The 18,298-nt window shown below is 44.8% G+C and overlaps 2 protein-coding genes across 2 annotated transcripts; one reads left to right on the top strand and one right to left on the bottom strand.

Moving 5' to 3' along the window:
- Window positions 1-3,093: 3,093 nt before the first annotated feature.
- Window positions 3,094-11,112, bottom strand: MTO1 (mitochondrial tRNA translation optimization 1). The gene is given in 13 exon segments (XM_062489819.1): window positions 3,094-3,672; window positions 3,674-3,855; window positions 4,025-4,182; window positions 4,639-4,757; window positions 5,469-5,640; window positions 5,722-5,926; window positions 6,380-6,510; window positions 6,746-6,936; window positions 7,072-7,184; window positions 9,127-9,416; window positions 10,086-10,203; window positions 10,621-10,820; window positions 10,962-11,112. Coding segments are annotated over 12 exon segments (1,905 nt in total). The 5' UTR covers window positions 10,816-10,820; window positions 10,962-11,112; the 3' UTR covers window positions 3,094-3,641.
- Window positions 11,113-11,642: 530 nt separating this feature from the next.
- Window positions 11,643-17,523, top strand: CGAS (cyclic GMP-AMP synthase). Its single transcript, XM_062488584.1, has 5 exons — window positions 11,643-12,194; window positions 13,176-13,398; window positions 14,202-14,447; window positions 15,754-15,856; window positions 16,520-17,523. The coding sequence occupies exons 1-5, from the start codon at window positions 11,643-11,645 to the stop codon at window positions 16,860-16,862; spliced, it is 1,467 nt and encodes a 488-aa protein (XP_062344568.1). The 3' UTR covers window positions 16,863-17,523.
- Window positions 17,524-18,298: the final 775 nt, after the last annotated feature.

The raw sequence follows: 18,298 nt of genomic DNA, 5'->3' as shown, positions 1-18,298 counted from the left end.
GAGGCCGTGGATGTGCCATAGCAGGGCTGAGCATCCCAAGGAGACATCACAGGACGTCAAAACATCCAGTCTTAGGTCTGCAAAGACGTGAAGAAGGTGCAGCCTCCAGCTTTCAGGATAGGAGGTTTGCCAATACCGCATTCCTTGGCACAGAGGTCAAGGCCCAGGCACCAGGCATGGCCACACAATGGTGAGTATGGAGTCAAAGATCCTCTGGTGGGGATCCACATCAGTCTCCTCCCTCAGAGCTATACTTGAGGGGTTAAACCTGCATAGCAGTTTAAAAGGAGACAAAAGCACAATTTGTTTCCCCACAGCATCACTGTCAGTAAAATAACAGATCAAGAATCAATCCGTTTTTCTTCACCCTTTATGTAATAGCAATTGCAGAATAAGTTTCCAGTCTCCCATCTGAATGCCTGGACACCATTAATTTTAATGAAAGGAGGGCAAAGACAGTTTTTATTTCTCAGTAGTGCCGTGAAGTCAAGGCAAAAGATGGAAACAACACCCTGGAAGGACTCTGAGCAGCACTGGCCATGGTTTGATGGGAAGAACTGAGAGCACCTCCTCAATGGAAACAGCATCTCCAAGGGGACCAGAGATTCCTCCCTGCATCCACTAAATGACATCCTGAGATACCTGTCACTGCATGAGGAACACAACCTGGGAAATATGGTCATCAAAGCTGTTAACCCCTGAGCATCTTAAAACCACTGCATGTGAAGACTGTTACTTAACAAAGAGCAAGAGCAATGCACAGCTAGGAGGCACATTGTGCTTGCCAAGGGCCAGCCAAGTGGGGGACTAAGACAGTCAGCCACTGCTGCACCACTGCAAATATCCCAGCAGCACTGAGACCATCCAAGGTTGCAGCTTTCAGGGTCTCCTAGCATAAAATGCCTTTCAATTTTTCTCTTGCTTTCATCTCCCAGGCAGAAATAAAGACAAGATGAAGAAGCTGCTCAGCTCAAGTACCATATGAAATTAAAACTAGAGTAGGGAAAGAAAAGAAGTTGTCATAAAAATCTGGGATAAGATAGAGCGGTAGATGTAAAGTGCTGATCACCAGGCCTGTGTTCTGCAGGAGGGAAAGAGAGACATACACACTAAAGCAGGGAACACAAGGACAGTTGGTATGTGCAACAAGTTAGGTCAACCTCACCACACATCCTCCCTCCCTGTTTGCCCGGTGACAGCAAGGATTACAGGACAACAAAGTGCTATTCATTACTTCACAGACAAGGAAAACACCCACATTGAGAGCAAATCCTCCAGTTCTGCCCTTCCCATCCTGTTGGTTTTAGTGAAGCCACAGGACCTAGGAGGGTCTAAGCTCACTTCGTCTTCATGTAAAAACCAAACCTTGGGCCTTGTAACAAATCCCCAGTACTTAGAAACCAGATGGCACAAGGTGTCCCTCTGATCTGCCCATGCTATTGAAGCAGATTATTTAGCCTTATGTGCTTGGTTTTCTTACCAAAAGGAATAGAACTCCTTGCAGCAATCTATTTTCATGTTAAAAGTCTTCTCAAACAAGAACTGTTCAAAAAGCACAAAATACTGTGGCAAGCTCTGTACATATGAAACAAATACCTGAGGGAGAGCCAGTCCTCAAACTTGTGCATATGCCAGGTTTTCCATTTCAGCAAATACGGACATCATTAACCTACATATGTGAACAGAAGACACCCTGTCTTAACAAGGGAACTCACCAGTGGCCAAAGACCCAACTCACACTGAAACAGCAGTTGTTACAGAAGATCTGCTGGGAAGCAATGCACTTATGACTTCAATTTCCCCTGAACTCCTTCCCCTTCCTTAGACCACAGCTGTGCATTATGAAATTGTTAAAGTACAAAAACTCCCCTCCTTCTGCTCTTCCTTTGACACTGGTGTAGCCCAGCTCAGTGGAATCACCCTTTCATTTATGCTGCATTTGTGAGACCACGAGCACAGAAAAATTTAGCACACAATGCTGAGGAAAACGTTTCCTTTTGTAGCAAGGTGCGAGGTACTTGCCTTTGAAGACACACATTACTGAAAGCTAAATAGTCCTGCCAAATGAACGCTGACAAGAACTAGGAAATGCAGTCTTGAGACTGCATCATCAGTGAAGATTTAGGGTTTGAAGTCTTCAGATTCACATAGCTGGAAGTCCATGAGCATCATACCTGGAGCCCAAATTACACCACAGAAAGCTTAGCTGACTTTCTTGTGCTGAACTTAAGGCCTGCAAAGTTGAAGCAAATCTTTGAGCTAACAAGGATGGCAGGAAAACAGGCCATAGATATATAGGAGCACACAGATATAAAGATGTTCGCTGTTCAGAGCCATGCTGACATGAACTGACCTACAGATCACATGTCTAAAGCTCCTCCATGCAAGCCAGTGGATGGTGACAGGGAAATGCTTTCAGGGAGGCTGGATAAGGTCCCAACCAAACCACAAACTCTGCTCATCCTCCTGCTGCATGACAGTCTCTGTCAACAGAAGAGATTTGCTCCGACTCCTTTCTCTGGACAGGAGAGCAACCCTCACCCAGAGCAAATATGCCAGAGAAATTTCCAGAACCAAAATTTCAAAATTACAAGATATATAGATTTGGGTCACGGTTGGGCTAAATGACCTTATGGGTCTTTTCCAACCTCTAAGATTTTCTGATCTTACTATATCAAAATGTGTTGTGAAGCCAGAGGACATTCAGAAAGATGACCAACACCAGAAACTGCTGCCTGAGTCAAGCAAGAATTTGGTAGGTGCACAGCGACAGCTTGAATTCCATGTGTCTCATGGTGAGTAATCAACTGCCTAGTTGATCCAACTGACTTGGATCTCACTCAGATCCATATTCTATTCCTGTCAGTTGCAGGACCAGTGCTGATGAGAATCCCACTCCCCCAGCCCACAGCACATCAGATACAGCTTCATAGTGCCCAGCCTGAGGTCCATGGGGCAGGCTCCCAAATGCCCTCCTCAGCACCCAACCTTGTCCAGCTCTGTAATGAATCTCAGCCCACCTTGTGTGTGGGAACTGTGATCCAGTGAACTAGTGAAGCCTGCTGAAAGCTAAGTGATAACCGAGTTCCTCAGCAAATTTCAAGGTAATTATTTATTTTAAAACAGAAAAACACCTGCAGGATGTGGGGTTTACATTCAGTCTCCTATGTAAATTTAAATATTCGTGTAGCATGTTTCCATAGCCAAGTGTCTCCTACTGGCTGACACCACACCGAGACACCAGCCTGTGCATAGTCACTGCACAGCTATGAACACAAGTCCTGAACTCAATGGAACACACTTTTCAGCTCCACGGGCTGTGCACGGTAACATTTCTTACTCGTTTCAGATGAACTAAACAGTCCTTGACAAGATGCAGGTTTTGACTATCCAAAGTCTTCCAAATGAGTGGAATTTTAAAAGCAGTTCTGTCTCCATTTGCATCAGCAAGAACACAGGTTGCACTTAGGTTTCTGAGCATTTACTTCGTGCATGTGCATTCATAATCTTTTTTCTATGCAATGACATTGTCACAGAACCCAACTGCAGCTGCTTTGGACCCAGCCAGCACAGTTATCTGGGAAGAGGCTCAGGAGCACAGGTGATCTTGCCACGAAGTCTCGCAGGATCAGTGCCATTCTCTAAAAAGGTGTTTTAACAAACTTTGTCTCCACGAAACTCTGCTGAAATCTGTCTCTGTGAAGCTGCTTTGCCTGAGTACATTTTCCCTGGGAAGTACTCCCCAGACTGAGGCACAGCTTTTAGCTTTGTCTTCCGGTGATTGGTTTTCACAAATCTTAGCAGGTTAACAATAGCAGCTGGAGTGATTCCAGGGATACGGCTGACTGCACCAATCTGCACACGGAGACAGGAACAAGTTAACCACCACCAAACCTACACACTGGAGCTAGTGAGAAACGAAACCTGTGGGTATTCCTTTCCCTGATTCTTTCACCCCCGTGCCCTTTGAGAAGACAGAAAGGATTTCACTACTGCTCAGCCCTTCTGTGGCTGAATTTCTCACCGTCTGGGGGCGGTTTGCATCCAACTTCTCCCGCACCTCTGTGGAGAGCGAGGCATCAATGGCAAAGTAATCCAGGTCATCTGGCAGCTCGAGCGCCTCATCACGACGCACTTCTTCAATTTCCTGCTGCTGATTGACTACACACCACTCGTAAGCAGCTGTGGTGATCAACGTAACAAGAAAGGCAGATAAAGTCACTTGCAAGAAGTCTAGAAACCACAATGAGAAATTCCACTGAGGTGGTCAGAATTCCTAAGGAAATTTCCTGCCTCCTAGATTATAGAGCCTAATTCACATCACTGCTTTGGAAGAAGTCATACTCTCCGATTTGTTACAGGAATATAGATACACAGGTTGTTTTTATCTTCTCACCACAACAAAGGATGGTCTATTTGATGAGCCAGTAAGGAGGGAAAAAACCCAGAGTGATTTTACCCACAGAGTGAAACATCAGTGCATAAAAAGGGCAGCACCTTATGGTAAAACGTTCACACTCTGATCACAGTGTTTCATTTCTCTAAGCAGCAACAAGAAACTCACTAGGACAACAGCTCCCCCCTTACTGAACAAACGTATACAGACCACCACAAGAGGACCTAATCCTTGTTCTCTACCTTCTATTTTCAATCTCTCTGCCAGCTCTCTCCATTGAGCAAGCTTGCCCAGGGGCTCTGGGATAGCCTTTGCCAGAATCTCCATGTTGGCATCTTGATACTGAAGGATGTCAAAGGCACTGTGGAGAACAAGAGCAAACATTAATGGTAAAAGGAGTCACACTTGTAAGGCAGATTTATGGCTGTTCCAAGCTCAAACTTAAAGTTCTTAGCTTAAGCCAGAACAACTGCAGAACCAAGCTCAATTCCCTACTATCTCCTCTCAGTACACAGGAGAGTTGCTGAACTCTTCAAGAGAGACTCCTTAAATGAATGTACAGACAGACAGACAGAAGGGACAAGACAAGGGCACCAAGGCAAACCTTTCACACAGACTCTGTCTGCCAGTCTTAGTCACTGACTGAAAACAACAGAAAAGAAAAAATGAGATGAGGTATGAGTAAGGGAAGTAAGGGCTTTTGTGTGCAAGAACAGCTGCCACCTGACACCAGCACGAAATCAACTGCTGCTTTTACCAAGCTTTTTGCGAAGCTGCAACCCACTGCAAAACGATCCCCATCTGGTGACCCTGTAAGGACAGCAAGAACTGTCTGGGCCCTTGGAGCACTCCTTTGCTTTGAGTGGACATGTCAGCACCAGGCAACGTGGAATAGCAAAAACATCAGTGTCGTACTTGTTCTACAGGCAAACATCAGATGTGCGTCCTCTGAAGGTGGTAAAGTTGGAATCTTGGAGTATTGACAGCTTCAGGAAGGATGGACAAATGCTGTGAAACCACCAGTCAGAAGCAAGCATAGGTCAAACCAGAAAGGTCCAGGTACAACCCTTACCTGACAGGTGACCTGTGATTGCTACTTATGGGAATTCCTGGTAGTAACCGGGACCATTTGGATACGCTGAGCTGAAGTGATTTTAGTGTTGCGATCCCATCCTCTAATGCAGCTCTCATCTTAACTGCTTGTTCATATCGCTGCTGTGACACACACCCAGCCTCCTCAAACCCTGCAGAGACAGATGGTGTGTGAGACAAAGGTCTAGGGCCAGGCAGAGCTGGTCAGAGCAAGAGCTACCAGAGCAGAACACCTCTGTGAGTGAGCCTGCTGTCGGCGTTGTCCGGCCGCAGGGACATGCGGAACTCCACACGGCTGGTGAACATCCGGTAGGGCTCGCTGGTGCCCAGCGTGGTCAGGTCATCAATCAGCACTCCCACGTAGCCCTCGGTGCGACTGACAGTGAACGGGGGCTGGCCCTGAACCCGCAGGCAAGCATTGATCCCGGCAATCACACCCTGCACAGCCAAAACAAACCAAGCATCCATCGCTCTCTTCTTAGCAAAAACATCAGTGTATCTACACCCATAGGCTCAAGCGTCAAACCCTATCCAGGAAAATACTACAGTCTGTGCCAGTAATCCATGCCGTTTCCTTCTTGTGATATTGTGAGTGTCTGAAGGGCTACATTTGAGACAATTCCCATGTTTTCGATTATACCCACTGCACGGTCTCCATGCTGAAACACTTGACAGGACTTTCAATTACTATTGTCAATGCAACCTTAGTGATAGCTACTGCAAATACTTGTACAGATACAAGTAAAAATACCTTAGGCAAGTCTGGAATCAGGGTGAGCAACAAAAGTAAGAACATCTCATGAGCACAAAATGGGTCTAGCAAGACTATCACAAAGGCCAAGGTAACATCCCTTTCTGAGTGCTGAATATACAACAGTCAGATCCACCCACCTGAGCTGCAGCCTCTTCATAACCTGTCGTGCCATTTATCTGGCCTGCAAAGAAGAGGTGCTGAACAAGACGCGACTCGAGAGAAGCGGTCAGTTGTCGGGGGTCTAAAAAGTCATACTGCACCCCATAGCCTGCAACACACAACAAGGTAGATGTTACAGGAGGGACTGTCAAGGCAATTAGTGGAGCAGAATGGCTTATCAATTCTATTTATGACTTCTGATCAAGCAAAGGAAAAACCATCACATCCAGGAATTAGTTTTGCTTCATATTTCCTTTGCTTTGCTACGCTCTAAACAAAACCTGATTTTCATCAACTAGTAAATAAATATGACCAATAGATTCAAAATTATTCAGCTCCCTCACCTGGTTGTAACATCTTGGCTTTTTCCAAGCCTGGGATGGATTTGATCACTTGCTCCTGGAGCTCAGGTGGCAGTGTCATGGACATGCCTTGGGGGTAAATGACATTGGACTCCAAGCCTTCGGGTTCCAGCCACACCTGATGTTCTCGGTCTGGGAAGCGCAACACCTTTGATTCAAGGGAGGGACAGTACCTGCAACAGTAAACAGCCATGAGCAGCACCTGACATGGAGGAAAAGTTACTTTCCAGGAGCGAAGTGGGAGAGACCCACAGCTCCAGACTGCCACCTTGTCCCCTTGAGAGCCTTGTATGATGCCACACACTCACCGTGGGCCCCTGGTTGTCTCCCTGACGTGGTTGTTCAGGTGGAGGTTATCGCGGATAATTTGTTGGGCCTTCAGGTTCGTGCGAGTCAGGTAACAGGACAGCTGATCTTCCGCCTGGAAGAGGCCAAAGCTCAGCCTAAATTAATCTGGTCTGTACAGATTAATCTTAACACTGTATCCTCACTAGATAACTCCAAGATCTCCAAGACCTTTCCCATGATGGCTGGCTCTCACTCCTGGGAGCAGTCAGCAGTGTTGTCATGCCCACTGTACAGACTGAACACAAGTGATCTGAGAGCTCGTGCAACATGCCCAAAACTAGACCGAGAACAGGATGGAACGTGGGAGTCTGGAATTCAAGTTCTATCCTATATGCCATATTCCTAATTACAGGATGGATATTCCCATTAAGTCAACATGTTACATTACAGCATTCAAACTGACCACAGGGAAAAAAACAAGCTCTGGAGTTTGAAGAATAAGTCCTGACCCTACAGCTAATAGCCAATTAATGGGTTTAGTGAAGGAAAGAATATTCTCTCAGAGAGGAAAAAAAAAACCGAACCTTAAGACTCTGTAATTAGGATGAAAAATTCAAGTTCAAGGTTTGGAAAAAGCCTCACCATGTAAAGTAAAGTATTTAATGGATTTTTCTGAAAAAAGTCAACAGACTCACACTCAAAACAGTGATAATGTAGCACTGTAACTCCTTAAAAAAAAAGTGCCAGTGAGTTTATATATTAGTTACACAAGAGTCTTGTGATTTTACATGGTTTTTTGATTTAAATCTGTGTTGGCTGAGTGTCAGTATAAAATCCTGGGAAATCATCTCACTGCACCTGCAGAGAAGAACTCCATGGACCCATACCCCTTAGAGAACTTAATCAACAGTTGAAGATCAAAATTTAATACAAAATTGTTCAGTGGTTGTCAGGTAACTCGTGATGAATTAGATACCATACAGCAACAAAGCTGTCATGAGAAAGTTAAGGAGTCAAAAGCCTACACACCCCAGAAAACTTGATTAATACACTGCAGGTGCAGTAAGGGAGCCACTTCATAGGCCTGTACACCCCAGAAAACGTAATCAACAGGGCAGCAAATTTAATAAACCACTGTTTAGCTTGATAAAACCTGGGTTATCCACTAAACAAAGACCTGAGATGTTTTGGTAGTAATAAAAGAAACAGAACACCTATACCATGATGCAATAAATTGGGCAGACTTCTGGGAGCATCAATAAAAAAATCCTGGAAGTTATCACATACATAAATGTCTGGAAATTGTTGTTTCATTGTTTATGGTGAATAAATTCCCGGTATGTTCTCAATTTTGACTCAAAAATTGTTTTTAGGAATGTTTGTCTAACAGCTTTTTGCTGTTATAGATTTAAAACCCTTTGTTTTAAAACTTCTCCTGCACATACTGAGGATGTGAAGTGATACTACATTTGCCCCATCCTGATTATAAAAGGTTATTGCAATTCCTGTATCCTCTGGGGCAAATTAACTCCTGATACTGAACTCTGTACTGTTTAATTACATTATGTAAAATCAGCCAATTTTCCAAGATTTTCTTCAGAAAATTGAAACTCTTCTGCTTTTGAGTTACTATTAACCTGCCACCTCTCAGCTCTGTGGATAGATCCATCCTTCCTCTTTCCTAGTCAATACTATAAATGACCTCTTATTCCAGAGCTAAGATAAGAAGCCAGACACTGCAAATCTCCTCAATACAGGTGTAATACTGGAAGATTTTGTTAAACCAGCCATGTAACCAGCACACGAAGAATAATGCTAATACCAGTATCACAGTTCACTCAACTCTGATTCCAGAAGTTCTCAAGTTGAGAAGTGAGAGTAAAAAGGTATTTGCTTTCAAAAGAATACAAATAACTTCTCCCTCACATTGAGACCCCTCACAAATGTAACACCTCCAGTACAAATACCTCCCAGCTGCCTTTCCCAGCCACCAAATCCCTGGCTGATAATGAGCACAACGTTCCCAGAACCACTCCCCACCCGACTCTATGTGCCTTTGATGGGTGCTATCCCACCTTGATCCACACGGCCTCGCTGAGGAAGCTGAACGGCACCGGAGGGTTGTCAGCTGCACGTTCCTCCAGACCGCTGAAGTCAATTGTATCCTTGGCAAGTCGGGGTGGTGTCCCAGTCTTCAGCCTACCCACAGAAAATCCCAGTTTCTCCAGGGTGTGAGCCAGCCCAATGGCTGGCTGGTCCCCCAGCCGCCCCGCCGGGTGCATCTCCAGTCCGATGTGGATCATACCCCTCAGGAATGTACCGGTGGTCAGGATAACACTTCCAGCACATACTGTGCTCCCATCCCCTGAAACAGCAAGTTTTCAGAGATTAACACATTTTAGTGTCAACAAAGCTCCGGAATTCTGGTGCTTCTATCTAAAACTAGACGAATGATGTTCACTGGGGTTTATCTGTCTTCTCCTATAAATAATACCAGCATTTCCATAATAAAAGCATCGATACTAGTAACTACAATAGGCAGCATGTAGTTATTTCTGTATATTTATTATTCCTAAAAAAGTTACCCCTAACAAAGAAAACCACTCCTGGGAAAAACCCATATCCAGGCCTTTACTTAAGAAAGCTGGTTTATTAGAACAGCAAGGGGTAACGAATTACAAGCCTATTACTAACAGGACCCCACGGTCTTGTAGCATTGAGGGCAGCATACACCAGTTACCAAATAAAATCTCAAAACACAGCATAGAATCCAGTATCACTAGCCTGAAGAAAATTAACTTGGTTAACGTCCCAGTACACTACCAATCCAGGTATTTTTGTTATTGTATTACACATATTAACCTGGTTTAGTTCACACTTTGCCTAAACCAACTCTATTGGCTAATTCATCTTTCTCACCAATGAATTAGAACGGTGTAATGCATCTTTCTTATCGGTGAATCAGAAATATTTACCCCAAAGGCTGCTCTTAGTGCGGAGTACTGAAGGCACTTAGTGAGTTTCTAGCACATACCCAGAACAACTCCTGCGACTTTGCATTTCCCAGGACGGCCTGGTTCTGACGCTGTCAAGAGAAGATCCTCCACAGATGCCTCACGAACTGCCAACAGTGGTGTGTTAAGGATTTCTTTCTGTCATGAAAGGAGTTACTGCAAAAATCTAGGAAGTTATGAGACACATAGGCAATCCCAAGCCTTGCTGATTTCTGAAACATCTATTACCCACTTCCATTCTTACCAGGTCATTGGGTAATGACTGGTAATGCACTCAGTTACGGTACTATCCTGTACTTTACTATCAGGTAAAAGTTTTCATTCACATAAAGTTGTAGCTCAAATAAACTATTTGGTCATGAAGCCTGACCTGTATCTAAAACACTAGAGAATCTTTAAATTGTGCAGAACTCCAACAACTTACGCTGCAGCAAAGTACCAAACAGAAAAGTATCTAAATTTGATCTGTAAACAATGAAAAGCAAAACACAGCCCCTTCCTCGGTAGTCCTCAGTCCTGTACCCCGACTCCCGACACCCCGGCGCGGCCCCTCACCTGCATGTTCTCCTTGTAGAGGCCGCGGTCGATCTGCGCGCGGAGACCCCACACGGCCGGGCCCTTGCAGCGGTTCAGCACCTTGTAGTGAACGCCGGAGCGGTCGCACACGCGGCCGCACAGCCCGTCCAGGGCGTCCACCTCCCGCATGAGGTGCCCCTTCCCGATGCCGCCGAAGGACGGGTTGCAGGACATTTCCCCTGGGCGACGACACAGCGACACACTCAGCACCGCGCAAAGGCTCCCGCGACCTCCCCGGCCCAGCGCCGCTCCCCTGGCCGCGGAGACCCGAGGCGCCCGCGGCAGCTTCCCCCGCCCACCCCGGGCACCCGCGGCGGTACCGATGGTGCCGATCCTGTGCGTGAGCAGCAGAGTGCGGGCCCCGCCGCGAGCGGCCGCCGCCGCCGCCTCCGTGCCCGCATGGCCCCCGCCGATCACCACCACCTCGTAGCGCGGCGCTGCCGCCGCCCCGACCTCGCTGCCCGCCCGGCGGTGCCCGGGGCGAGGCGCCGGGGGCAGCGGCAGGCGGCGGCAGCCGCTCCGCAGGAACATGGCGGCCGGCCCGACGCCCCCGGCAGCGGGAGCAGGGGGCGGGAGCGCGGCCGTGGCTCCTCCGCCCCGGAGCGAGAGGCGGGGCCGGGCCCTTCCCCGCGGCCGCCCGTCCCGTCGCCCCGTGCGGCTGCGAAAGCCGGGCGGTGCCGGTGCTCACGTGTTCTCGCCCCGGGGGCGGACGGGAGGAGCCGCCGAGGAGCGGGAAAATGCTCCCACGCAGATTGGAGGGAAGGCGCAGCTTGGTTGTTGCTGCCGGAGCTCCCCTGTGCCCGGGCTGCAGTTGGCGGCGCCGGGCAGCGCCTCGCCTCGCCTCGCCTCCGCCCCGCTCGCCAGGTTTCGTTAGGAAACGAAACCTAGGAAAGTGAGGCGAGCTGCCTAGAAGAGGAACTCGCCCGAAGCCAGAGGCGGGAACTCCGTTGCTCGCGGGGCCGCGCTCGCCGTCTCGCGGGTGCGGAGAGGGAGCAGCGGCCATGGACCCCGCGGGCGGCAGAGGGGCGCGGGGCAGACGGGTGACGCGTCCCGCAGCTCCGCGGAGCCGGGGCGCGGAGAAGGGCGCACCCCGAAGCCCCACGCGCGGCCGCGTTGCGGGTGAAAACCCGAGCGGCGCCGCGACCTCCCGGACGCCGCGGACCGACGGAGCCCCCGCTCGGGGCAGCCGCCCGACGCGGCGAGCCCCCGCTGCCCGAGACCCGCCGGCGGGCGGAGCGGCGAGCGGCGCAGAGGCGCTCCCCGCCCCGCGGAGCAGGGCGCCGGCCGCCAGAGCCCCCGCGGCCCCGCGGAGCGTCGCGGCGGTGCCCGACGGGGCGGTCGCTGTCCCCGCCCGTCGCCCCCCGCCGGCGGCGGACGCCTTGCGGCTCCGGGAGGTGCTGTCGCGGCTCAGCCTGGCCCGCGAGGACGTGTCCGAGGCTGCGACGCTGGTGAACCTGGTCGTCTCGCACCTGGTCCAGGCCATCCGCGGCAAGGACAGCTGCTTCGGCTCCATCGCGCTGCAGAGCGCCGGCAGCTACTACGAACGTGTCAAGGTGGGTGCGGGGGGTGCGGGGGTCGCGGCGGCCGGACGCGCGAGAGCTGCTCTTAGCTGGGCCTTCCCGGCAAGTTAAAATTAAGGATGGCTCAGTGAAGTAACCGTACTGCTTTATGAAATTATCAGTAACCTGCTGAATAGTGCTTTGTACGTACAGGACTCGCGTTCAAGCTGCAGCAAGCCGTGCCCTTGCACAACACGTAGGTGAGCCCGGTCTCACAAGACGATCAGTCAGGTATAGCAGTGCACGCGAAGCCTTGCACCAGGGCCAGGTTTTAGTTCATAGCTTTTTCAAAAAGCGAGAGTTAGAGATACAAATTGAAAAAAGGAATTTACTGTGAGGGTGGTGGGATACTGGTACAAGGGTGCCTGAAGAGTTTGTGGATGCTCCAAACCTGGCAGCGTTCAAGGTCAGGTTGGATAAGGCCTCCACCAACCAGGTTTAATGGAAGGTATCCCTGCCCAGGGCAGAGTGGGTCAGGACTAGCTCTCTCTCCACGGTCCATTCCAAACCCTTCACCTTCTGTGATTAACCAGTACCTTCTTTCCTGGCTGCAGCAGACTGAAAGAAAGTCAAGCACAGGGACACTTACTTTTTTTCTGGCTAAAACCAGCTTCAGACCCAGCAATACATTTTTGTCCTCACAGCTGATTTTGATGCACAGTGGGATGACTGAGTACAATGTTTATGCATTAATTATTCAGAACAGCTCAAGAGTCTTAAAACTGTCTTAAAAAATTAATAAGTTGGAGAGCTGGGAAGTAAGCTGTAAATTGCTGTTTTCCACCCCAGTGCACAGTAATCTTGCAATACCACAGAAATAAGATCACATTTCATATAAGACATGATTAGTACACCAAGGTAGATAAAAGCACAGCTGGTATAAAAATATCAGGAGAATAAAACCTACACATTGACTGATGTATTCTCATATTTGCAATATGTATTTCTCATATCTGCAGTATTCTCATATTGCAGATATCTGAACCAAATGAGTTCGACATCATGCTTGTAATGCCTGTTGTGAGGATTCAGCTGGATGAGGCTGATGATACTGGAGCCTTTTATTATGTATCATTCAAAAGAAGTCCAAAAGAAAAGGGTTGGCTGAAGTTTTTAGAGGAAGATGGAAAATTATCAGCCTTTAAAATGCTTCAAGCGCTAAGAGAAATTATTAAACAGGAAGTAAAAAACATTAAAGGTTAGTACTAAGAGAATAAGCTTCATCAGTATGGGGTAAAAATCCAGTTTCATTGTACATATGTGGTGCCCTGGTGTTAAGAAGATACATTTTCCTGCCAGTCCTCTATCTCTTTCTGCCAAGAGAGCTGTAACACCCCCTCCTGTCCCCAGTATCTCAAGCTGGCTCTCTTGTTAAGAATCACAAAAAACCATTATAGGTAACTTGTTACATTAATAACTCCATTATGCATATTTTCTGTATGAAAATTATAAACATGAAGGGTTCTGTTGCATGCTTGGTATTTCCTACATGATTTTATATCTTGCATCTATTTGGAGTACACAAAGAACCATTTCCTGAAGTGGTAGCAGAACAAAGAGTTTGCTTTTATACAGTACCTAATGTTTTTTATTGATCCATACAGAAACTGTATCCCAGTTATTTTAATAATTATATTAAACATATATATATATATATTATATAATTATATTAAAATAACCCCAGTTAGGATTTTTTCCCATAACCTTCAGAAACATTGTGGCCAGATCTCTTCACTGTGTGTTTTCAACAGGGAAGCAGTTCAATCAAAAACACTATATTTTTAATTCTTAGACAGTAAATCAATAAAACACAGTAGTGTTCCCTATTTCATAGAACTCAACAGGCCTTCTCAATCTTTCAACAGCCTGTGGGATAAAGGACCAGTGGCTGAACCTAGATATTTCTTCTGATTGCTCATGAGCTCTTTAGTAAAAACTAACATTCTTAAAAAAAAATCATCTAAGTAATCTAATATGATATATTACTTTCTTTGTTACTAGATGTGGAAGTCACTGTGGCAAGGAAAAAGGTTGGATGCCCTGCAATAACTCTTCAGATCAAAAATCCTCCATCAGAAATATCAGTGGACATCATCTTGACTTTGGAGGCTCAGCAGAGCTGGCCCCTCAGCACACAGGGCGGCCTCAAAATTGAACAGTGGCTGGGAACAAAAGTCAGGAGGGATTTGAGATTTAGATCACTTTATTTAGTAGCCAAGCAAAACAAAAGAGAAAAAGTTCTAAGAGGTACCTCAACTATGGACAATAATAAGTTATGAAATATCTTCTCTACAACTTGATCATTTACAAGTGCTATAGAAAGGGTATCCAGATCATGTTCAGTATTCTGCCTTCGAGACACCTCATCCTGAATATATCCAGCTCAGACACCTGAAATCTCTCTTCAAAGCATCAGATTTGTGTTACTGCTTGTCCTGTACTGAAATGTAAATACAAACCCACTCTGCCAGGCTGTACACTAACCATTGCTATAGGCATTATATTAAATCCACTCCAGCCAGACACATGGAGATGAGTCTTTTCTTGTGCTAGCGCTGTACTTAACAGCAGCTTGCACTCTCTTGTAAGGAAATTACAAGAAAGTTGCTAAAAATGCAGCTAACATCCCTGTACATGGGACTGCATCCAAAAATCAGATACTTCTGCAGGAAGCAAATTGCTTTCTATCAAGATTCATTACTTCTCACTGAACTCTGGTATGGCTACAACATTTTTTCCTGCAGACCACTGTCACACAATCTCCATCAGTTTGCAGAAACGTTCTGACTTGTCAATGCATTATGGTAACTGATGATTTCAGCAAAAAGATTTCAAGCATTCTGGTACCTTTTTCATTAGCATGCCCATGTTATCAAAGCCCAGTACAGCAGTACTGATTTATTTGGCAATTTCTTCCTGTGCAAATTAAATGCAAAGAGTAACTGAGCCACAGAGGCAAGGGAAACAGTATAATTCATGAAAAGAAGACAAAAGTGATTGCTGGTGTTAAAAACAGGGCATTGAGCTATATTAGCAATTATTTTCAGAAGCATGAGCAGAAGAACAAAAAGAAGTGCTTTAGACCAGTCATTTTACCTGAGACAAACTCAGAAACCTATTACTGGCACAAAGAAAACCCAGAAAACACAGTAAAAGCACAGAAATTAAAAGATAGTAGGTGTCTCTGAATAGTTCCTATATTAGTTCTCTACATCATGTTTAGCCAATCCAGGGACTTGAAGAATTAAACCTAATTTTAAAGTAAATCCAAACATCCCCAGGAATTTAAAACAATTAATTATGTCCCATATTAATTACATTCTAATTGTCTTTGTGAAACAGCTAGGGAATTAAGGTAGAACCTAATTTAACTGCATTCATTGGAATGAATGAATGGTGGAACTTAACTGCACTAATTGAATTATGACTTTTTTAGTGGGTGCAAAAAATTGCTGGCATTTAAGTCAGTTGAAAAACTGGGTTTTTTTGACTAGCTACAAAAGCTGATGCTTAGTGCTGTGTAATCATTTAACACTCTTGTGCTTGACTTCAGGGAACACCTGGCGCCTCTCCTTCTCGCATATTGAAAAGGATGTGATAAAGAACCATGGCAACTCAAAGACATGTTGTGAATCCAGTGGACCAAAGTGCTGTAGGTTGGTATTTCACAGGTATAACTTACTTTAAGCCTGTGTGACCTGGGCTAGCACTACCACTACCACAGTTTCAGTTTAGCACTTTAAGAATTTTATCTGATTTGATAGTAATTACTCATAACAGGTAGCAAGAGTCTTTTAGGCATAGTTGTTCTACAGCAACACAACACTGCATGTGCTCACTGAATGTCTGACTTGCACTTATGCAATGAAAGGTGGAAAGAATCACATTGCTGGTCTACACTCCAGACTTACCTTAGAATGCAAAATGATGTGATTTAATTTAATTATCTTTCCCAAATTCAGTCCTGTTTAGACAAAACAGCTTTAAAAACTGACGACTCCAGTTTCTGAGCAAAATTACACTTCATATCAAGGCAATTTCTAAAATGATGGTGACAAAACTACTGAATAAGATCAAGATGAATAAAAGATTGATCCCTTCTATGAGAACTGCTTTCCAGATTTCTTCAATGAGGAAGAAAACCCACGTGAGGTACAAAACCTCCTTAAAAACTCAACTAAGAAGTTGGCTTGCCAATTACATCTTGTACTGAGTCAAGAAAGCCACAAGAGAATTAATGCATAGTACTGTTTAAATATCTGAACTACATATTTAGAACTATGGAGAAGGTACCTAATTTTTTTTTTTTTTATATACAGGAAAGGTTGTCTTAAGCTGCTGAAGTATCTTCTAGAGCAACTTAAAATGAAACATCCAAAAGAATTGGAGAAATTCTGCTCTTATCACGTCAAAACTGCTTTTCTCCACTCCTGTGTCACGTGGCCAAATGACTCAGACTGGCACTTGGGAGACCTGGATCATTGCTTTCAACAGTGTCTGGGATTTTTTGTGGATTGTCTGCAGAAGTCTCAGCTGACTCACTTTTTTATTCCCCAATACAACTTGCTCAGCCTAGAAGATAAGGCAAGACATCATTTTCTTTCAAGAAAAATATGCCATGAATTGAACAATGGATTCCCAGTATTTCACGAGAATTATTAAGGACATTGTTTACAATAGGTATCTAATCATGTTGACTTGCATATTTAAAACAAAAAATTCTGCACCATAAACTACTCTTCAGTAGTCTGGTACTACAAAACAAAAAAAATCCAAACAAAATAAAATCAAGAACACCAAAAGGAAAAGGCATACTTAAGTCACACTGCTTAGCCATAACCCTTAAAAGAAATGTTTTCAGTAATATTTACCTTGTCTATCCAAATGTATACGTCACCTGCAAAATACCTTCAAAGTATACTAAGAACATATAGAAGAATTTGCAATAGTTAATTTCCCACATGTAATTTCTGTGTTTCCAAATACAAAGGCATCGATGACTGCAAAAAGGGAAAAAATGACAATTTTATTTAAAATTAAGATCCACTGCAGAATGTCCAAAATAAACTCCTGCTTTCAAAAGAAAAGAGAAAACAAAAGTCACTGGGATTACATTGACATTAACCAGAACAACTTTTCCAGATCACCTGCACGGATGAAGATCTTTTGCAGAGGACAACAACCAGCAACAGTTAGCAGAGAGACAATAGTTACTCTGAGTAATGCTAAGTTCCTGAAGTAACTTATCCTGAGTTTTTCAGAATTACTTTCAAAAATCAGTCTTTTCATTGGACTTTGGATGGGAAACAACTGTTACCTAATATACTGCAACAGAGTAGATGGCTTTGTGCCAGTGAGCATTTATTTATATGATAAATCATTTATTTATATGATGAATCATTGAAAGAAATGCATCTCAACCTGTTCCAAAGAGAAAGACTCTTGATATTAAAGGTTATCAAAACCAAAATGCAACATGAACTAGACATTCCTGAAACTGAAATTCATATCCATTTTCCTCATACTGAAGAAATGTTAGGAAAAAGAGTAATTGTAATATTTCCTATTACTAAAATTGTGCAGGTGAGAAGTACACTGCATTTGAGAACTGCTGTGCTAAAATATATATCTTTTGCTTCTACTTATAGAAGCCATGGGAAATCCGTATTTTTAGCCTATTTTTGAAGGCAAAATAATCTACTGGTTTGAATAATCCTCATATTTATCTCAATTATGAGCAAACTTAGAGGAAAGAATATTTAGAGACAATTTTACTAAAATATTCTCGTTTTACTGAATTTTGTTTATTAGTTTTTATTTAATTGTATGACACAAACACAAGTTCAGACCAAGCATCAAATGAAGGATTAACTCCTTCCCAAGGAAATTTCAAAGAGTAGAAAATATGCCCCATTATCGCTGGGAGTCTGTGTGACAGAACCTGACATCCAAATGTAAAGTGTGAATCAACTTTATTTGGAAGAAATAAGAGCTGACCTTCAAACGTATTTTTTCTCCATGACTTCAACATTTTTCTAGTAAATTCTAGCTTTATTCCTTAAGTTAGAATATTGCATCCAGAAAAACCAGAGTAGAAG

The sequence above is a fragment of the Cinclus cinclus genome, chromosome 3 (assembly GCF_963662255.1).
Source record: "Cinclus cinclus chromosome 3, bCinCin1.1, whole genome shotgun sequence".
Taxonomy (NCBI): domain Eukaryota; kingdom Metazoa; phylum Chordata; class Aves; order Passeriformes; family Cinclidae; genus Cinclus; species Cinclus cinclus.
Note: the sequence above shows the minus strand (reverse complement) of the source record. Positions and strands in the feature narration are given on the sequence as shown.

Bases quoted from the DNA above. Each gene is read 5' to 3' on its own strand.
- CGAS (XM_062488584.1), top strand. From the start codon at position 11,643: ATGGACCCCGCGGGCGGCAGAGGGGCGCGGGGCAGACGGGTGACGCGT. The intron at 12,195-13,175 runs GTGGGTGCGGGG...CTCATATTGCAG, and splicing joins GCTACTACGAACGTGTCAAG to ATATCTGAACCAAATGAGTT. The intron at 13,399-14,201 runs GTTAGTACTAAG...CTTTGTTACTAG, and splicing joins GGAAGTAAAAAACATTAAAG to ATGTGGAAGTCACTGTGGCA.